The sequence below is a fragment of the Falco biarmicus genome, chromosome 15, assembly GCF_023638135.1.
Source record: "Falco biarmicus isolate bFalBia1 chromosome 15, bFalBia1.pri, whole genome shotgun sequence".
Taxonomy (NCBI): Eukaryota; Metazoa; Chordata; class Aves; order Falconiformes; family Falconidae; genus Falco; species Falco biarmicus.
The window spans coordinates 16449263-16468750 of record NC_079302.1 but is presented as its reverse complement, the minus strand read 5'-3'; the positions used below and the strand labels follow the sequence as shown (position 1 = coordinate 16468750).

The window sequence follows — 19488 nt, the reverse complement described above, 5'->3', positions numbered from 1 at the left end:
TAATTTGAGTTTAGAACTGTACACAGAGGAACTTGTTTTAGTGTTCACTCCTTTCATTTATAATGAATTTTAATTACCGCTACAGGTGAGAAAAATGTAGAAACAAGCTTGTATCTTGTGGAAGAAACAAAGGAGAGACAGATGCTAACAGATTTACAGTCTGTGATAAAAGGAATGTTTTGGTACACTTTACATGTAATTAGAGTGCAGCTGTTTTCAGTCCCAAGTCCATGATGCACAGCAGAATATAGTATCTGCTGCTTTTCCAAAGGGAGTAAAGAAAAACAGTGATTCAACTCTGAAAGCATTTAGTTTATTCCTAGATCTAACATAAAACTTTCTCCTCCACCCCTTATTATGCCATTTATTGAAGTGTGAAATAACTTATTTAATGATATGTTAATTTTTTGTTACCAGCAAAATGCAGACTGTTTGACATAAGAAAAAATAATGTTAAAAATAATCTTTCTGATTTTATCATCTGTATAGAATTATGTGTCATCCTATCAATGGTCATTACTGAGTCTTGATATCTCTGCTAATGGGAGACAAGGGCTCAGGCATGCGTTACTCTGGCTTAACAAGTTTCTGTATATCAGCTAAGCTTCAGTAGACATCTTTGTGTGTACTTTTAACTTGCAGCATAAAAAAGACTAATTAGATGTATCTTTGATCACTACAGAAAGGTTTAAACAAAGACAGCAAGGTTTAAACCATCTATGTGTAACAGTTTATCTGCAGCAGACATCCCAGCAAGTTTAATGTTTGAAATTCTGCGCTACATCTTGTGCTGATTTTGTATTCTAAATACCAAGTTACTCTCTGCATGAGAAGAAAAATTAGATTATATATACTTTCCATTGAGCCAGACGTCTGCCTGTCTTTTTGAAAAACTTCACTTAAAAATGAATTGCAGTGCAAAGCTGAGAAGTTGGAAAAAGAGTCACTAACTGTTGGTAATTTAGTCCCAACAAAAATGCTTACCACATAAGCATATAATTAGGTATAACTGCATTTTTTCTAAAGTCACAGATAATAATGAAAGCAGTGCCTGTGGTGCCATATATATTAGCACCTCTTAGATTTTTATCCAATTTTAGGTTTGCTTTGAACATTTTAAATTTTATATATATATATATGTAAATGGCATAGTGCCTTAAAATAAGGAACTGTAAAGACTGTTTTGTGAAAAAGCTGATGTTGCTGAAGTCTGAATCTGTGTAATAAGAGTTCTTCAGAGCAGCCTGAACTTCCCAGGGCCCCTCCTTAGTGCCTTGGCTAAGGGTGGGTTGACCAGTTCTGGGGAACAGTTGCATGGTATTTGTGTAGGGATAATTGTAAATAAGTTGTAGAAATCTTTTCCCGTTTTTTAATGACGTGTGTTTGAGCGCGCATTAATGCTGGGTTTCAGTCACAGCCCAGTGGTTACAATACCATTCAGAGTTAGGTGCAGTGTCAGCATAAAAAGGCTTTCATTGCTACAGGCACTGGTGGGTCACAGTCCACTATTGCCTTCTGTGTCACAACGAACAAAAACATTCAGTGAAGCTAATATATGCCTAGAAAATTGAGTTTGGAATATTAATGATATTTTTTTATTATTTACTTTGTTATAACTGTGTGGGAAATGTGCAAGAAAACGGGACTAAGCACTCCAACAAAAAAATCTAAGTAAAAAGCTGTCACAGTGCACTGAAAATATTGAAACTTAAAATATTTGCTATGTAAACTTGATTTGCATTATTTCACACCAGCACTGCAGTGTAAATGAGCAGCATATGTTATGTGAGGTTCTTACTATAATCCATTGTAATGATCTATCCTTGGCTTTTAATACATAGTACAGCAATGCAATCTTTGCTGTAACCACTACTGAACATTTCTCAGTCCTCAGTCTCTGTGTTGTATTCTCATAGTTAAGCGTCTGTGATAATAATAATTATTGAAATTGCTAGCCTTTCCATCGGGCCTTCCATCTGAGGATGTCTCAGGGTTTCACAGCTATACAGAAGTAAGCCCTACAATTTGCCCTTGAGGAGCAGATGGCTTTTTTTCTATTATGGAGATGAGGAACTGAAACACAGTTCAGAAGCGTGTCTTACGATGCCAAGCTTGTTTTCAAAAGTTACTTACTTTTTTGGGCTATAATTCCATCAACTCTCCATAGCCTAAAGTGACTTCAGTGCTTTGGCCATTTTTAACTTGTGGGACACAGAGAGGCTTGGAGAGAACCAGGAGTCTGAACTTAAACAGCGATTCTTTCCCCAACAACTGATTTTTGGTTTTTATTTTTGTTAATTTAACTATTTCTCTTGTGTACTAGCTCTGTGCTAGAGGAATAAACCTGATAGAGTAAGAGCACCTTCCATATCTAACCTCCTTGGTTTATTGCCCTGTACGAAGACACCTTCTGGGCTCAGGAGAGGAGTCTCAAAGTTGCCTCTTTGGCCAAACCCTGGGTATTTTGTTGATGCCTGGGCAGGTTGTGCGGCCTCTTCTGAGCCCCATGGCGCTCAATCCGTGCAGCTGTTTGCTCCCAAACCAGCTGGAATAAACTGGCCTCCCATACTGCACTGGCCACATTGCGACGTGCCCGTGGTGTGCGGGGACGTATGGAGGCCCTGGGGCAGAGCCACCTGAACGCTTCACACATAGGGGAGACAGAGCTGGGAGGGTTTTCACTGCAGGGGAACCCGATGATGCTCTACAATGGTAAACAAGAGGGTTTAGGCAAGGACGAGCTTCAGGTCTAGGCCAGCACACGGGGTCTCTATGCATACCTTTTGTTCTCAAGAGAAGAAGCAGCGGGCTGGGGGGCAGCCCGGGTTTGTGCAGCCCCTGCCCGTGAACGCTGACCCCAGGGCTGGGGCCACACGGGTGAGCGGGCAGCTGAGCCAGCCTGTCCCTCTGCAACCACTTCAAATGCAGCTCAGCAAAAAGTCTGGCGGGTGTGTAATGCTCCCAGCTAGCTTTTAGCAGGGAGATGGGGGAAGGTGTTTGCAGGGACTGAAATTGTGTCTAGTTGATTTTATCTCTGTTAGCAAAACAACTCTGAAATAATAAATATATCAACATCATAAGTGTATGCTGAGACTGCAGTGCTGCTTACTCCTGGCGATCTGTGATGTGCTGTTTGTATCCTTTCTAAAAAGAGAGCACATCTTTTAAGACTTCATTTTATTGTTTTAGCTTCACAAGTATATTTCTGAACTTGGCTCATGCTATCTGGAAGATAAACAGAAAATGAAGTATGATTTATACTACAGTTTGGCCAAATTGCTCTTATTAGAAGGAAAAATACATTTATTGAATGCATTGAGGCTGGAATTAGCTCCTCAGTGATGATGATAAATGCTTGCAGTCCCGTAAACGTGCTGAACATTAAGTTGCTAAATTACTGTACCACTTTGAGATTGATTATCAAGTTTGGTCCTTTAAGCTTCATGACCCGCACATATATCCTGAGGACTACTGACATCCTGAAGCTTCCTTAATGCTCTTTTTTTCCTAATTAAACTTTTTATTGAATTTTCTTACCCTTTTAATACTTGTTTTGATTCTCTTATGTGCAAATGACAAAAGCCTTGCACCAGCCATGTGATTCTCTATTTTAGAACAGTCCCACTTTGCAGGATTAGCCATTTTTAATGACTTTAATCTCCTTTTTGAAAGTGATTTTTCTCATTCTGCTACATTCCTTTGATTGCATTAATGTAGAATTATTATTCTAACCATCATTGCCAGACATGTCACACCACATGTAAAATATATCTTCCCACTAAAATATTACTCTGGTAAAATACCTTAGAATTTCCTCCTCAGTTCATTATAGGTCTTTTCTTCAATTTAATATGGCAAGTTAAAATTAACAGGGCTATTTTTCATTCCATAAGGAGATTAATGATAATGAGTTTTCCCTAATTTCTTCAGTTTAGGCCTTTAGTAATTTAGTATCTTGTTTGTAGGGAAGTGAAGTTAGGTTCTTTCTGGGGCTTAAAGTTTCCTAATTCTTTTTATATTGAGAAAGTATGAGAAAAGAGTATAAAAGGAATCTAGAAGTCAAACATGAAAGTCAGGGAGAGGTCTATATCAGGCTAACAAAAGGAGACAACCTTTGCTTTCAACTGCCTATGTAAATGCTTGCAATTTTATTACAAACCCAGCTCTTCAATCTGAGAAATATTAATTTCTTTGAATCCAAATTATATTAGCACAGCAATGTCTTTGTGCATCACTCACAAAGTATTACCAGCTTTCTTTGATTTTATTTTCTGAATAGCCCAATATGTTTGAAGAGCAGCAGCTGGAGGGGAATGAGGGGAACTGGCCCTGTTTGAATGTTAGAGTGCGTTTTGAGGTACATCAGTTCGTTTCAGAGGAAAAAGAGACCTTCTAAAAGATTTGTTCAGTTTGCATGGTGGGCCAATGTAATGGTTGGCACAAGTGCACACGGATGTAACGAAGTTAAAAGCAGTTGGCCCAGCCTGTGTTACCACTGGATTTGGCCCATTGCATCTACAGTTTCAAAAGCGGAACAATGAAGCATTATTCACTGGAGCTGGTTTAAGTGCTGCGGGTTCTCCCTGGTGCAGCCCTTCCCCAGCATACCACTGCCCAGCACAAGGCGCGTGTAGGGTGGCTGCAGAAGGGAAGGTATTTAAAACGCATATATTTTTACATTTATTTCTGCGAAGTGGGCATTTGACATTATTTTAGTCACAGCCAGAAAGCCCGAGCACTAAGTAGCACAACGGTGGTGTGCTTTTTCTCTTGTTGTTTTTCTTCTCTCCCCGCCCCCCCCCGCCCCCCCCTCCCTGGTAGACAGCAGTGGCGGTAGCAAACGCAACATGTGCTGCCCTAGTTCAGGCCCAGCATCCCCCTCTTGCTCCCCTTTGTCTCCTTTCCCCTGGAGGAGCCCAGCTGGCGAGAGGAGGGAATTAGCCAGCCCTGAGCTACCGGCACCTCCCGGGGGCCCCTAATCCAGGCGCTGGCAGCCGGCTGCCTCCTTCCCTCCGCCGGCCCGTGGCCGCAGGTCCGTGGGGACGGAGCCCCGCATGCGGCTGGCGGCAGAGACGGGGGACGGGGCGGGTGGGGGCCGGGGGCTCCCCCGGGACACAGCGAAGCTGCGCCGGCGGCGGGGTGGGCGGTGGAGGTGGTTTCAGTTGGGAACATGAGGCTTTGTTGCAGCCGCAGAGAGAGGCCGGTTCGTGGTCGGGGAGCGAAGCCTGGGAAAAGTTGATGCAAAAATCAGGGGCTCCTCGCCTGTGGCAGAGGTTCGGGCTCTGCCAGGCTCGGAGGGGTTAGTTGAGCACAAAGACCCCCGAGCATCCTAAGAGTGCGGGTGCTTGCTGGGAGCCGGGGTGCCTTGCGGGAGCAGGAGGAGGTGTGTGCTCGGTGTCCAGCATGGCTTTGGAGCAGGAGGTTTAGTTAAACGGGGGAGCGGAGCTCCCTGGGGAGCACGGGGCATCTCCTGGAAAACAGGCAGCTCCATCGTGCGGGAAAAGTTGTTTGGTGTGTGTATTTGGTTTAGTTTTTTTGAGGTAGCTCCGTGCTCTCTTTTCCTGGGATGAAAAAGGAGGTCTTTGCCAAAGCAAACGGTGCCACAGGAGCTAGCCTCTTACGGTGGTGATATCCTCATTAGCCGAGCCTTTCTTTGAGAGCTTCTCCGTCGTGTATGTGCTCTTCTCTGCCTGGTGACTCTGTAGTTGGCAGGCACAAGGAGTGCGCGTGTGGCAGCCTACACACACAGTTGGGGATTTTTTTATTGGTTTGTTTTAGTAAGAGCTGAAGTAGGAACATTAAATGTTTTATAAGGACAATGTATCTGGAGAACTGGTTCCCTTTTTGAATCTCCGAATGTATATGCGGTCAGCGCCTTCCCTCATTTACATGAATTTTATTTTTGCTTCATTCCATGGTTCAGTTGTATATCGGGCTAGTGGCATTTTTGCTTCACTCAACATCTCCGCATTTATTGGAATTAGGATATTTGAACTCACTCTCTTCTGTTTCTTGTTAACAGTTCTGTTTATGAAAGCTGCCAACATTTTATGTATTTTTCCTAAAATGACTGTTTTGCTGCTGGATTTGGTGCTGTGTTTCTTTATGGTAATATCAAATTATAAAATATTTTCCAAAGCCTCATATTGAGCAAAGGAAATAGTTATTGAAACAGAGGCTGGGCCTTTGTTGGTTTGTCCTGAAGTTGATTCTTTTGTGACGTCTTGAGATCTCCAATGGTGATTTTCTGGGCTTTCAAAATTTCTTTCTTTTTGTACCAAGCAGGTGACATTACCGTTCATACAAATGAATGTGGTAATGGTGCAGATCTCTTATCTGATTTTCTTGAGCTGTCTCAAATCTGATGCTCTTACTTCACTTAGATGTTCAACTGCTTTTGAACAACTTTTCATTCTATTACAGTTTTGAGACAGAACTGAAGGATTTTGTTTAATGGAGACATTACTTAACATCATCTTGATGTAGCATTTAAAAAGACCCACAAAGTCACAGGTGATCACTTAACACTGTAGCTTTTCGAAATGTTTGTATTGCTTCATTGCACATTGTGTTTTGCTTTCCTTATTCATTGTTTATTGCTTTACAGTACAGTGAGCAGGTGTTAAACCTGCTAAAGAAAAATGCCTTTTATTAATACTGTATGTTGGCATATTTGTGAATTATGTGTGCGAATATAATTTTATTTCTTTCTCAAACCTCCTTTGAAATTCAAGAGATTTTTTTTTAGTTGATTTTTTTAAAATGCTGTAGTAGCAGAAGCCCATAGTGTTGTTGAGAGCTTTGTCCTTATTTCACAGATGCACTGGGAATTGTTTTTAATCTCCTTTCTGCTTTCCCATTACAGATGGTGATGACGACCCACAACTCTCCTGGGTGGCTTCATCTCCCTCCAGCAAAGATGTTGCATCACCCACTCAGATGATAGGAGATGGGTGTGATCTCGGCATCGGGGAGGAGGAAGGGGGGACTGGCCTGCCGTATCCCTGTCAGTTTTGTGATAAGTCCTTCATTCGCCTGAGCTACCTTAAAAGGCACGAGCAGATCCACAGTGACAAACTACCTTTCAAATGCACCTACTGTAGTCGGCTTTTTAAGCACAAGAGAAGTAGGGATCGCCACATAAAGCTTCACACAGGGGATAAAAAGTACCATTGCCATGAATGCGAGGCTGCATTCTCTCGCAGCGACCACCTCAAAATTCACCTGAAAACCCACAGCTCCAGCAAACCGTTCAAGTGTACTGTTTGTAAACGTGGGTTTTCATCTACCAGCTCATTGCAGAGTCACATGCAAGCTCATAAAAAGAACAAGGAACATATGGCAAAGACTGAGAAAGAGGTGAAGAAGGATGATTTTATGTGTGATTACTGTGAAGAGACATTCAGTCAGACTGAAGATTTGGAGAAGCACGTAATGACACGCCACCCACAGCTTTCCGAGAAGGCAGATTTGCAGTGTATTCATTGCCCTGAAGTATTTGCAGACGAAAACTCGCTGCTCTCACACATTCATCAAGCCCATGCCAACAAAAAACACAAGTGCCCTATGTGCCCGGAGCAGTTTTCTTCAGTGGAGGAAGTCTATTGCCACTTGGACAGCCACAGACAACCTGACTCCAGCAATCACAGCATCAGTCCTGACCCAGTCTTGGGGAGCGTGGCGTCCATGAGCAGTGCAACACCTGACTCCAGTGCATCGGTGGAAAGAGGTTCCACCCCAGATTCAACCTTAAAGCCTTTGAGAGGACAAAAGAAAATCAGGTCTGTGGACAGAGAGGAAGGCCAGAACTGGTCTAAAGTTACTTACAGCTGCCCGTACTGCTCAAAGCGTGACTTCAACAGCCTTGCTGTTCTGGAGATCCACCTGAAGACCATTCATGCAGACAAACCTCAGCAAAGCCACACATGCCAGATCTGCCTTGATTCCATGCCTACACTGTACAACTTGAATGAACACGTGAGAAAGGTGCACAAAAACCATGCCTATCCCATGATGCAGTTTAGCAACATTTCTGCCTTTCACTGCAACTACTGCCCGGAGATGTTTGCAGATATCAATAGCTTACAAGAACACATCCGTATTACTCACTGTGGCCCAAATGCTACCCCTCAAGATGGCAACAACGCTTTCTTCTGTAACCAGTGCTCCATGGGCTTTCTGACTGAAGCAACCTTGACTGAGCATATTCAGCAGACTCACTGCAATGTAGGAAATTCAAAATTGGATTCCCCTGTCATTCAGCCAACACAGTCTTTTATGGAAGTTTATTCATGCCCTTATTGCACAAACTCCCCCATTTTTGGCTCCATCCTGAAGCTTACAAAGCATATTAAAGAAAACCACAAGAACATTCCTCTGGCACACAATAAGAAGTCAAAAGCAGAGCAGAGTCCAGTTTCTTCTGATGTTGAAGTCTCTTCCCCTAAAAGGCAACGGCTTTCTGCTAGCGTAAACTCGGTGTCTAATGGTGAATACCCGTGTAATCAGTGTGATCTAAAGTTCTCAAATTTTGAAAGTTTTCAAACCCATTTAAAGTTGCATTTGGAGTTGCTGTTGAGGAAACAGTCTTGCCCTCAGTGTAAAGAAGACTTTGATTCCCAGGAGTCTCTTCTGCAACATCTCACCGTACATTACATGACAACTTCAACTCATTATGTATGTGAGAGCTGCGACAAACAGTTTTCTTCGGTGGATGATTTGCAGAAGCATTTGTTGGACATGCATACTTTTGTGTTGTATCACTGCACCCTTTGCCAAGAAGTTTTTGATTCCAAGGTATCTATCCAAGTACATCTGGCAGTCAAGCATAGCAATGAAAAGAAGATGTATCGTTGCACAGCCTGTAACTGGGATTTTAGGAAGGAGGTGGATCTCCAGATCCACGTGAAGCATAGTCACTTGGGAAATCCATCAAAGTCTCACAAATGCATCTTCTGTGGTGAGACCTTTAGCACAGAGGTAGAGCTGCAGTGCCACATCACAACCCACAGCAAAAAATACAACTGCAAGTTTTGTAGCAAAGCTTTTCATGCCATCATCTTGCTTGAAAAGCACTTGCGGGAAAAACATTGTGTTTTTGATGCTAGCGCTGAAAATGGTACAGCAAACGGCATGACCCCAACGAATAAGAAGACAGAAGGGGCAGATATCCAGAACATGTTAATGAAGAATCCAGATACGTCAAACAGTCATGAAGCCAGTGAGGATGATGTAGATGCTTCTGAGCCCATGTATGGCTGTGACATTTGTGGGGCTGCCTACACTATGGAGGTCCTCTTGCAAAACCATCGTTTGAGAGATCATAACATCAGGCCTGGGGAGGATGACTGTTCTAGGAAGAAAGCAGAATTCATCAAAGGTAGCCACAAGTGTAATATCTGCTCAAGGACCTTTTTCTCAGAAAATGGCCTGAGAGAGCACATGCAGACCCATCGAGGCCCAGCTAAGCACTACATGTGCCCCATCTGTGGGGAACGTTTCCCATCACTCCTGACCCTGACGGAGCACAAAGTCACTCACAGCAAGAGTTTGGATACAGGGACATGTCGGATCTGCAAAATGCCGCTGCAGAGCGAGGAGGAATTTATCGAGCACTGCCAGATGCATCCAGATCTCAGAAACTCTCTCACCGGGTTTCGCTGTGTTGTCTGCATGCAGACGGTCACCTCTACCCTTGAGCTGAAAATTCATGGGACGTTTCATATGCAGAAATTGGCAGGAAACTCTGCAACCTCATCGCCCAATGGCCAGGCCTTGCAAAAACTCTACAAGTGTGCGTTGTGCTTGAAGGAGTTCCGGAATAAGCAGGACTTGGTAAAGTTGGATGTGAACGGCCTTCCCTATGGGCTGTGTGCTGGATGCATGACCAGGAGCACCAATGGACAGTCTTCGGGCTTGACTCCACAGGAGGTGAATGAGAGACCGTGTGGCAGTCTGAGGTGTCCAGAGTGTAGTGTCAAATTTGAAAGTGCTGAAGACCTAGAGAGCCACATTCAGGTAGACCACCGAGACCTGACGCCTGAGACTAGTGGCCAAAGGAAAGGTACCCAGACGTCCCCTGTTCCCAGAGTAAGTACAACCGACCTTTAAAATGTCTGAGGGATATAAGGTAGACCTTTGATGTGATCGAGAACTGATGTGATGTTATTTTTTTCCAACTGTCACTTTATAAAATCACTTGTGCTACTAAAAACTCAAACAGAACAGGTGGAAAGCTGGAGTACTGCACATAGAAAAATTAGATGTTGCTCAGTCTCACAGGGTCCTTGTTTCCTAGTGGCAGTGCATCAGATTTTTTATCATAAAACTGCCCTAGATTTACCAGCAGAGAGCTGAGGCACTTGAGTGGTGGGGATTGAGTTTGTCCATGAATTCTGATGCTGTTGAACTGGCTTATCTGGAAAAGCTGGGACATTTCCATGAAAAAAGGAGATGCTGAGTACCCAAACCAAAAATAATCTGATCTGTCATACTCGAGAAATTAGAGTATTTCTTACCAGGGAACTAAACACAGGCAGGAGGTTCTTTTGAGAATGGAACTTTTGAGGAAAAACGTAGTGAAATCCAGCCTACCCCCCAAATTCTCACTTAAAACAAATTACTGTGCTGAAGAGCTTGTCCTTACGGATGTCTGTCAGATTGAATGTTCTGAGGCTACTTGGCTCTCAGTGTGCATACGTGTGCTTGTGCGTGCGTGTCTGTGTGTATGATTTTAAACATTATTTTAAAATTACCTGCTTCGTGGCCCTCCAGTAAGATAAGTAGTTTTCTTAGAAAATCTGGGAATTGTTGTCTAATGCAGGTTACATATAAGTGTGCTCTCCTTTAATGTTTGCAGATAGCCTGCTTTCCCATTTCTTAGCTTACAAGATAACCTGGGAACATGCAGATCCAAGGTTTCAGAAGCCTACTCAGGAGATTAATATCATTTGCAGTTTATAGTCTTTTAAAATTATTTGTTGACATTTTGGTTCAAGAATGGGCCAAATCAGTCCTTCCTCTGTCAGGAACAGATGGAATGAGAAGTAGATTTTGGAAATCTTCTCGGGAGACCAACAGCAGACACATCTGAGTATTGATATCATCTGACATTTTTAATTAAACATGATGGGGTGAGATTTTCAAAAGTATCTAAGGAAATTAGGCACCCAACTCCTAATGAATAATTCCAGCCGTAGATGCCTGTTTATGTCAATCTGCTAATTAAAGCACCCACAAACACACCTTACTGCATTAGAAGAACCTGAAAATACCATTCAGCTAGAACACCAGAGGCTCAGCAAGTAAGAGAAGACCCGAAGTATGTCCTGAGGACGCAGATTGAGATGCCTCCAATAGCTGGCGCAGGCTGTGTCCCCAGCAGGACTTGTTAGCTCCGGCTGAGTGCCGGGGCGCGTGGGGCAGCATGGCCGGCTGAGCTGGGCTGTGCGTGGCCGGCTCAGAGCACGGCACTGCCTGCCCAGCACCCGCTGGCCTCAATGCCCCGTTCCAAGCTTCTGAGATAATCCCACAGAAAGCTTAATTTTTTTTTCTTTTTTTTTTAGTAAAACAACTGGATATTGTTCCCTCTGGGTGCGGTGAATGTGTGACTAAGCTTCCAGGCACACACGCTTAATTCTGCAGAAGGATGAGGAATGGAAATATCCCTCCCTGGTGTGATACCTTTTGAGAGTTCGGCTGGGACTCTGGCTAGGTCATTCTCCTTCCTCCTCCTCAGGCCTTTATTTCCTTCTAAATTCTTTAAAGCACCTCTGTTTTCTTAGGTAGGGCTAATTCTTACTATATAGGGCTGTGCCTGTAGTCTAAAGTATTACCTTTTCTTTGTTACCAACTATCAGAAGCAGAATACATTGCCGTTTTCTGCTCTTATTTCTGGCTTTAACTCTTTCTTTCAGTGACAGCTTCCATACTTGTTCTCTCAGGGGACAGTTTTAAGTTCTTCAATAAGGTAAATGCTTTGAATTTCATCCTGTGAAGAAAGGTCTTGGTTCCTTTGTGGAAGATAATGAAAAATCAGCATTTGCGATGATGGCAAATGGTACCTTCAACAGGTGTCTATGGCCTGCACATATGCTAATATCGGAGACCTTTATGGTATGCATCCCAGGAATAGACACATTGTTATTAGGAATAATTCATTATCTTACCCTTCATTATAGGTACAAGACCTGAATTCTGATACCTGTTCACATGGAAACTATTGGTGTTTCACTCAGGTTTCTCGAGGCAGTGAGTGCCCTTTGTGTCTGCCTAGCAGAGTGTTTTGCAAAGAATTATGCTGTCTTTCAAATGGTGATAAAACTCTGTATTTCAAGAACAGCATTTACTTAACTTCATTGGCTTCATAGCAAAGCTGAGCAAGTTGAACATTCTCTCTCTTGTCATCTTGTTAGCATGCTGCGCACGGGTAAAATACCCTTTCACTGGAACGATCTTAAATGCTCAATGCATGTAGAGTAATTTGCTGATGTCCAGAGAAGAGCTGCTTCTCTCCAATTCTTGAGCACTTTCACATTTCTTTTTTAAACACCTTATTGATTTTTCTTTCTTAAACAGAAGAGCAGTTGAAGATTAGAACAATGTACAGTCAGAAAGAAAATATAGGGAGATTTAAGTAGTGGGTATAGGTTTCAGAGTAAATAAGAATAAGCAGAATGAAATCAAAGCAAATGGAAAGATGATTATGACATACAAAATCCATAACTTATTTCAATGTCAGAAATTGCTCCACCAGCAGTTATACTTCTTGAATTGAAGAGGTGAGTGTGGAAGCCTAAAGGAATTTCAGGAAAAACCTTAACTGAAGATATAACCCCAAAGTGAAAGAAAGGAAGAAAATAAATATTAGCTCTTGATGAATAAAAAATGAAAATACTTGAGAAGAAAAAAAATAGAGCAGGAGAAAAAGAACAATTCCTTTTTATTGTATGGATTTAAGTTTGCCTATATGTGCACATGGATATAACAATTGTCTCTTGGACATCTAATCATGATGGTCAATGAGAGAGATTTCCGGACAGACAAAGTTTTTGCCTTGTGTACATGGCAACATCCGTATTGGATGTGTACATGGCAACATCTGTATTGGAAGATTTGTTATTAGGAGATTTTAAATCAAGTCAGTGGTATTCCACAAGGAACATCACTAAGACGAATAAATAAAATACACCTTAGTAGTAAAAGATGGCTCTAACATCAATTTGTGTTTGATTCTTATAGTTTTACGTGAGCTATTCTGTTTGGATAGGACTAAAAGGGTTTTTTTAGATGAGCATCACAAGTGGAGGTGCTATTCCTGTATCTGACACATGTACAGCTCAAGACCTTTTTTAACTCTTATTACGATCACATCAGAGGTAGTGCTTTCTGAACATACTTCTGTAAGAGCTTCAGTTTTGAATACATTTCATTGATTCCTTTTATCATGTCTTCTAGAGGAATGTGCACATCTTGAGAAACATGACTAGTTGTTTACTACTGAGATTTCTCATTGCCCCTTGTAATACTGGAAGCAGTCACACTTCAGGCTGCTGTTTCTCTTACACAGATTTGTCCTTATTTTGTACCAGTTATCATGAACAATGCTTGTTTAACATTGACAATGGCAAATGCTTAGACTTCAATTAAATTTCTATCTTGAATAGTGCTACTATTTTTAGCCCACCTGCGTTATTTGGACTGAAGAAGCAAAGGAGGTGACATAGCAAGTTGGAAGAATGAACCCTATTGTGCTCCTTTACTCAGTTCCTTTTCTCCTGCACATTTATTGGACTCAATTCCTTGTCTTTGTTCTCCCCCATAGCCCTTCTCTTCCCTTGTAAATTCACTTGAATGGAGGAATATTTTCTTTGTAGAACAGGAAACCATTTCCAGATTTAAAGGAGGACAGTCTGGAAAACCCATGGGAACAACAGTTATTTCAGAAAAGAAACCAGAACCCTCTGTTGTTATTACTACTATTTTGTGCCAAGATTAGAATTAAATATCTTGACTTAATGGGGACTGAGGTCTCTGCTGAAGGCCTGCTCATCTGGTCTCCTGTGTCACCTAGATGCCATTGCCTAGACTCTTTTAGCTTCTCAGAGGCTGGGCGCATTTGTTGTCACCACTTGTGAAGACAGAACTTTAAAAACGGATAACTGACCTAAGACAGAACTTTAAAAACAGATAACTGACCCATTGTTAATGTTCATGAAGCCATGAAGCCATGATGATCATATTCGGTACCACAAATCACACAACCTTGTATTAAAACTAGTGCTCTCCATTTACTGAGAATGGAATCATATTTTGTGATATTCTTTTAGAAAGAATGATTAATGAGCCAAAAAATCAGCTCTTCCATCTCTTGCATATCCATTTGGGTGCTAATCTAGCTATAGTTATTTCGTGGCCTGTATGGGGCCATTTATTAATATCACTCTATATCTAGTGGGGTACCCTGTCACAAGAGCTGTCATCTCTGTTGAACAGCTCTTTTGCATGAACATATCTTAGCGGAGGCTAAAGATAATACTCAGAGGAAGTCTGAAATCTGTGTCTTCTCTGAGGGGTGGTCACGCCAAGCAGAGTGTTTTATGAGTTTGTGAAATGGTGTAGAGAAGTTCTCACTGAGTCTGTGGCTAAACAAAGACATCCTGTCTCTAGATCTGCTACTAAGTAGCTTTCAGGAGAACCAAAATCGATTTAAAAAATGAACCATTTGTCTGTGTTTAATGTAACTGTAAAGGTTTGAAATAGATTTGAGCTGAGATATTGTCCTTTCTAGCTAGTGACTTAGGGAACCCTCATAACAGAGATAATTGTTGAACAAGACACAGAACTTAGATATGAAGTTTCAAAGAAGAGGAAGGTTTCAAGTTTTAAATGTGACCACATGAATCATTCACTGCCCAACACCATTTTTCTCTTCCAAGATTTTTTGTGTTTTGTTTTGGTTTTAAAGTTAGGAGCCCTCAGCATGTCTATGCCAGTGTGTTTGAGAGAACATGTGTCTGTATGTGTGCTGTGCTCGTCTGCTGGAATAGGTTCCCAAGAAAGAGTGCTGCAGAAATCCAGCTGCTTTTCCATTAACAGCCTTGCTTTCTGAATGGACTCCAGGAGGATACTTTCTTGAGCTGCCTAGGGATAACTAGCCATTCCAGACTATTTCCTTTTCTATGGTTGGCTGTGTCAGGTTTCGGCCAATGGAGTAAAGCCTTCTTCCTATTATCATGTTAATCACCCATTGTTGTTTTAGCCTAGAGAGCCCTGCCTATGTGCTAACACATACTGCGTACAGAATTCATGGAATACGCATAGCATCCATAGACTGGTGCATTTGTTATTATGGTATTACAGCATGTTCATTAACCTCCAGCAGGCTAACTTGTTGCCATTGATGACATGGGAAGTAGTTAAGAAGCTCTTGGCAGCACCTAATTTGTTCTTTCCTCAGCAGGTGCTCGAGGAAATTGGATCCCATGCGCAGAGGGGGTGACAGCAACTCCTCTGTTTAACTCAAAACTTCTGAATTATTACTGCTGTCCTAAAAATGGGATTCTATACCTAGGTGTGGGGCGGAGGCTGTAAGAAAAAATAATGTGTATCTAAAAGTGCACAAAAAATACCTGCAAAACGTTTTGCTTCAAATAAGTTAAGAGGGTGTTTTTAACTGAATTGGGTTTCTCAGTGCTAATGGCTTGGGGTTCTCAGCCATTCCTTGGCTAACTGAGCTTGTGGCCAGTGCGCGGCGATTACACATACATTCTGCTGCCATCCACTCGAGCCGTAAGGATACAGACCGCATGCTCATGCCTAGTGGCAAGTATTGCAGTAGGAGTTATTCTGTAGGAAGAAGTAAGCACAAAAGGACCAATTTTTTCTAAAATGCACATCAAAGGATGTCTATTTAGATAGCATATACCCATGCAGTAAATGAGCACACACATTAGACCAAAGCGCCGTGCTCCTGCTTTGGGAAATAAGAGTTTTTGCAAGTGTACAAAAGCTTAGCAATCATGTTTTATTTTTTTTTCCTAACTTGAATGTCTGACTTGTCAACATACATTTTAATTTCTACAAATGATTTTGTGGATTTTTTCCTGTCATGTTGCACAAGTATACACACCACTGTCAATCTGAGTGCAAACCCCATTTTCCCTATTTGAATAAATGGTTCATGTAATTGCCTCTTCACACTATCTCCTCACTTCTGCAGCTAAGCTTCCCTGGTATGACTTTGAGATGGAGAAAATACACAATAGATTGCACTAGGAAACAATTCTTTGTGGTAATGCAGTTTTTCCAAGATTTCTGATGGGAGACCATTAGAAAATGTGTTTTTTTCCTTTTGTCCTTCACTTCCCCAAGTAACTATAGGTGTATTGCCTACTGTATTTTGATTTTAACTAAAGATTGATTTTCTTTGAGAAAGTTAATCTTACGCTGAAAACAGAATTACCTTCCAATGTCTTTTATTTCACTGTGCAGGAATTGTTACTGCAATGGGTTAAATCACATGAGCAATCTGTTTACGGCTCAAGTACACAATCAGATTTTCATGTACTATCATTTGAAATTTTTAAACTTGAAAATAAAATTTCTCCTCAAGTAGGCTGTTAATTAGAGATTGTATTTATGGTCCCAGAAAAGCCCAACCCAACTTGGTGTCTTGTTAGGGATACGTGAGCAGAAAAGGCCTCAGTGGCGGAAAGTTGAAGCACATAACATGCTATATTCATGATCACACTTGCCTTATGCTACAGTGCAGTTCTCTCTAATCTCTTTTTGGTTATTAAACAGAAAAAGACCTATCAATGCATCAAGTGCCAGATGACCTTTGAGAATGAGAGAGAGATACAAATCCATGTCGCTAACCATATGATTGGTAAGACATTCTTTAAACTAGGCCACTCATTGGCTGCTTGTTTTTTGCTACTCTTTGAAAATCATTATTCTAATAACTTGTTAATATTCATGCTGTAATTTATTTTTTTTATCTTTCAAGGAAAATGATTTTGATGTAATGATTCTTCACTTCAAAGCTTTTTAAATATGTGGTTATAAAAGTGTTACTGCTGAGCTTTTTTCCTTATCCTTTTGAGTCCTCATGTAGCATTTTCATTTATATTAAAATCAAACTTTTGACAGTATCTTCCATTTGATAGCATAAATTTCTCTCTATCCATGTAAAAAGTACTTGCTGGTTGTCAACCACTTAGGAGCAATTATGTTTCAATTTTGTATGTCATGACATTGAATAGATTTAACTGCTAGCATTTTCCCAGCTAAGTGTGGTGAATTCCTGAGGAACATTGTCAAAACAAAACACTTACAGAGTTATTTCAGTGAGGTTTTTTCTTCTTTTCCCAGCAATTCTGGACTTCAGAAAGTTCAACTTTTCAGACATACAAGTGTTTTAAAAATCAGTGCTTGCTGCCTTCTACTACAGTCCTGTCACAAGAGTTTGTAGTAAAGTGTTGTCATCTGATGGGTTGTATTTCTGCTGCAGCTGTATGATTACTTTACTGATGAACTCAAAGAAATGTTTTTGCTGTCTATACAGATGTTATAAATATATGTGTTGGCCCAACAGGTCAGCTTACCTTGATGCATAGACCACAAAGGAGTTACTTACACAGGCCACTGTGGGTATATGTTGGATGAGATTCTTCAAGGACCCTACAGCGTACTCTGTGCATCTCATATGTTCACATGCAGCATTTACCTCCCACAGGCATAATGGTTTTCCTTCAACAATTTTACATTTACGAAACCATCCTCCCGCCAGTGCATGTATGTAACTCCTTCTAGCTTTGAAGTGAATTATGCATAAATATCAGAGAGAGAGAAATACAGACTGACATAGTCTTTGCACCCCCACCCCCAAATGGAAAATATACATGTCAGTCACAATAATTCTCATCCGAGAGCCAGGCAGGAACCTCAAGTCAATGTCAAACAGGTTAAGATGAAGATATCTAAAAATGTTTGCTTTTGTAGCAGGTGTTAATGTAATCTCTTGTTTGCAAGCTTGAAGACTGAGATCCTTGTTAATTGGACCATAGTGATTTCATGTAGCTCCCCCCTAGATTTTTTTTTCAAGAAGCCTGAAAGAAAGAAGTCCTTAGGCAAGCTTAGCACTTGTTTCAACTTAATTTGTGATCCAGTAGCTAATAAATACAAAGGTCATCAAGTGCTGAGTTAAGGTTCTGCTTCATTTGAGAGGGGAATTATCTTTCCTTTTGGAAAGATGCAATTTCTTCATTTTCCAGTAACTGATGTGTGAAGTTTATTTATGTATATCCCCAAATTAGTGCTGCCTGGAATAATACACGGTGTATATATATGACATTATAAGGTTCACTATTAGTGCTATTGGAAATCAACAGTGATAGAAGGCATAGGAGGCTGAGAAAGGTGCAGAGCTGCGGTTTGTGAAAACTCTACCTGTTGTTTCCTTGAAGCTGTACATAAGTTATTATACATATTTGGAAGAACTCTGTATAAGTACAAAGATGTATATGGAGTCAGTTCCGTACACCTAGAACATGGTAAATACCAGGACGTGGTAAGAAAATGCATGAACATTCCATTGTGGTGTCATAGCTTGTGTTGCTTTGCTGAGATACAGACTAAGAGCCTTCATTAAGTTCAAGTCATCACTTCATTTTATGGTGCAGTTTGGGAACGAGTGAAGTGTAGACACATAGAGCCAAGCTTCCTCGCACTCTGAGCATCTCAGTTCACAAGGCAGTTGGGCCCCCTCTCCTTCAGGACATGTGACTGCTTCCAAAAAGGTGTTGCCAGCAAGTCTGTTGTTGGTATTTGTGCTTTACTGAGGAGTACTGAAGGCGAAAGAAGAGACTAGATGTCACAGTTTCTGCAGCAATAAATACTGTGCAGATTTTTGGTGTTAATTTGCATAGTGCTGAGTCAGTAATAATAAGGAGAGTGATGGATTGCCTCTTGGGCTTGCTCCTGTGCCCTTTGTTCTAAGCCTGAGAGCCTTGATCCCTTAGTCAGGCCATAGGAGAGACGGACATGTGCGTCCTTACTGCTCAGGCTGGTTTGTCACTTATAAAATAAGGGGTGCAAGAGTTTCCTTTCTCTGTGTTATGCTGAGTCTAGTCAGATGGGCAGAAAGAAGCTAATATAGCTGTTTCTGCAGCCCAGGTCTGTGTCACGGGAGTTGTTAATGTCGTAATTGTCAATTTAAGACCTACAGGTGAGGATTTGTTTGTGCGGGGGGTGTGTGTGGGGGTGTGTGCACTGAGATCCCAGGGTGAACATATGGGTGTTTGGGGAACAGGGGGGAGCTTGTCCTCAGACTGTGACTCCTCAGGAGCCTAGGGTTGGACTCAACGAACTTGTATCTGTCTAAAATTAAGGTATCTGGTTTAATATAGTCATTGAAATGCTGTCTGGGGAAAATGAATGATTGATACCAATCTAAGATAAGAATTTGAGTAGGATAAGCATTTCCAG

The 19488-nt window shown here is 41.4% G+C and overlaps 1 protein-coding gene across 6 annotated transcripts in view; it reads left to right on the top strand.

Annotated features, from left to right (window-relative positions):
- ZNF423 (zinc finger protein 423) overlaps positions 1-19488 on the top strand; it is a 234685-nt gene that overhangs the window by 127503 nt on the left and 87694 nt on the right. For 5 of the 6 annotated variants that reach the window (XM_056360983.1, XM_056360984.1, XM_056360987.1 and 2 more), the window contains 2 exons: positions 6866-10089; positions 16804-16888. In XM_056360983.1, coding sequence (XP_056216958.1) covers positions 6866-10089; positions 16804-16888 — 3309 coding nt within the window. The remainder of the gene's footprint in view (positions 1-6865; positions 10090-16803; positions 16889-19488) is intronic. The other variant, XR_008825729.1, reaches the window with a different exon arrangement.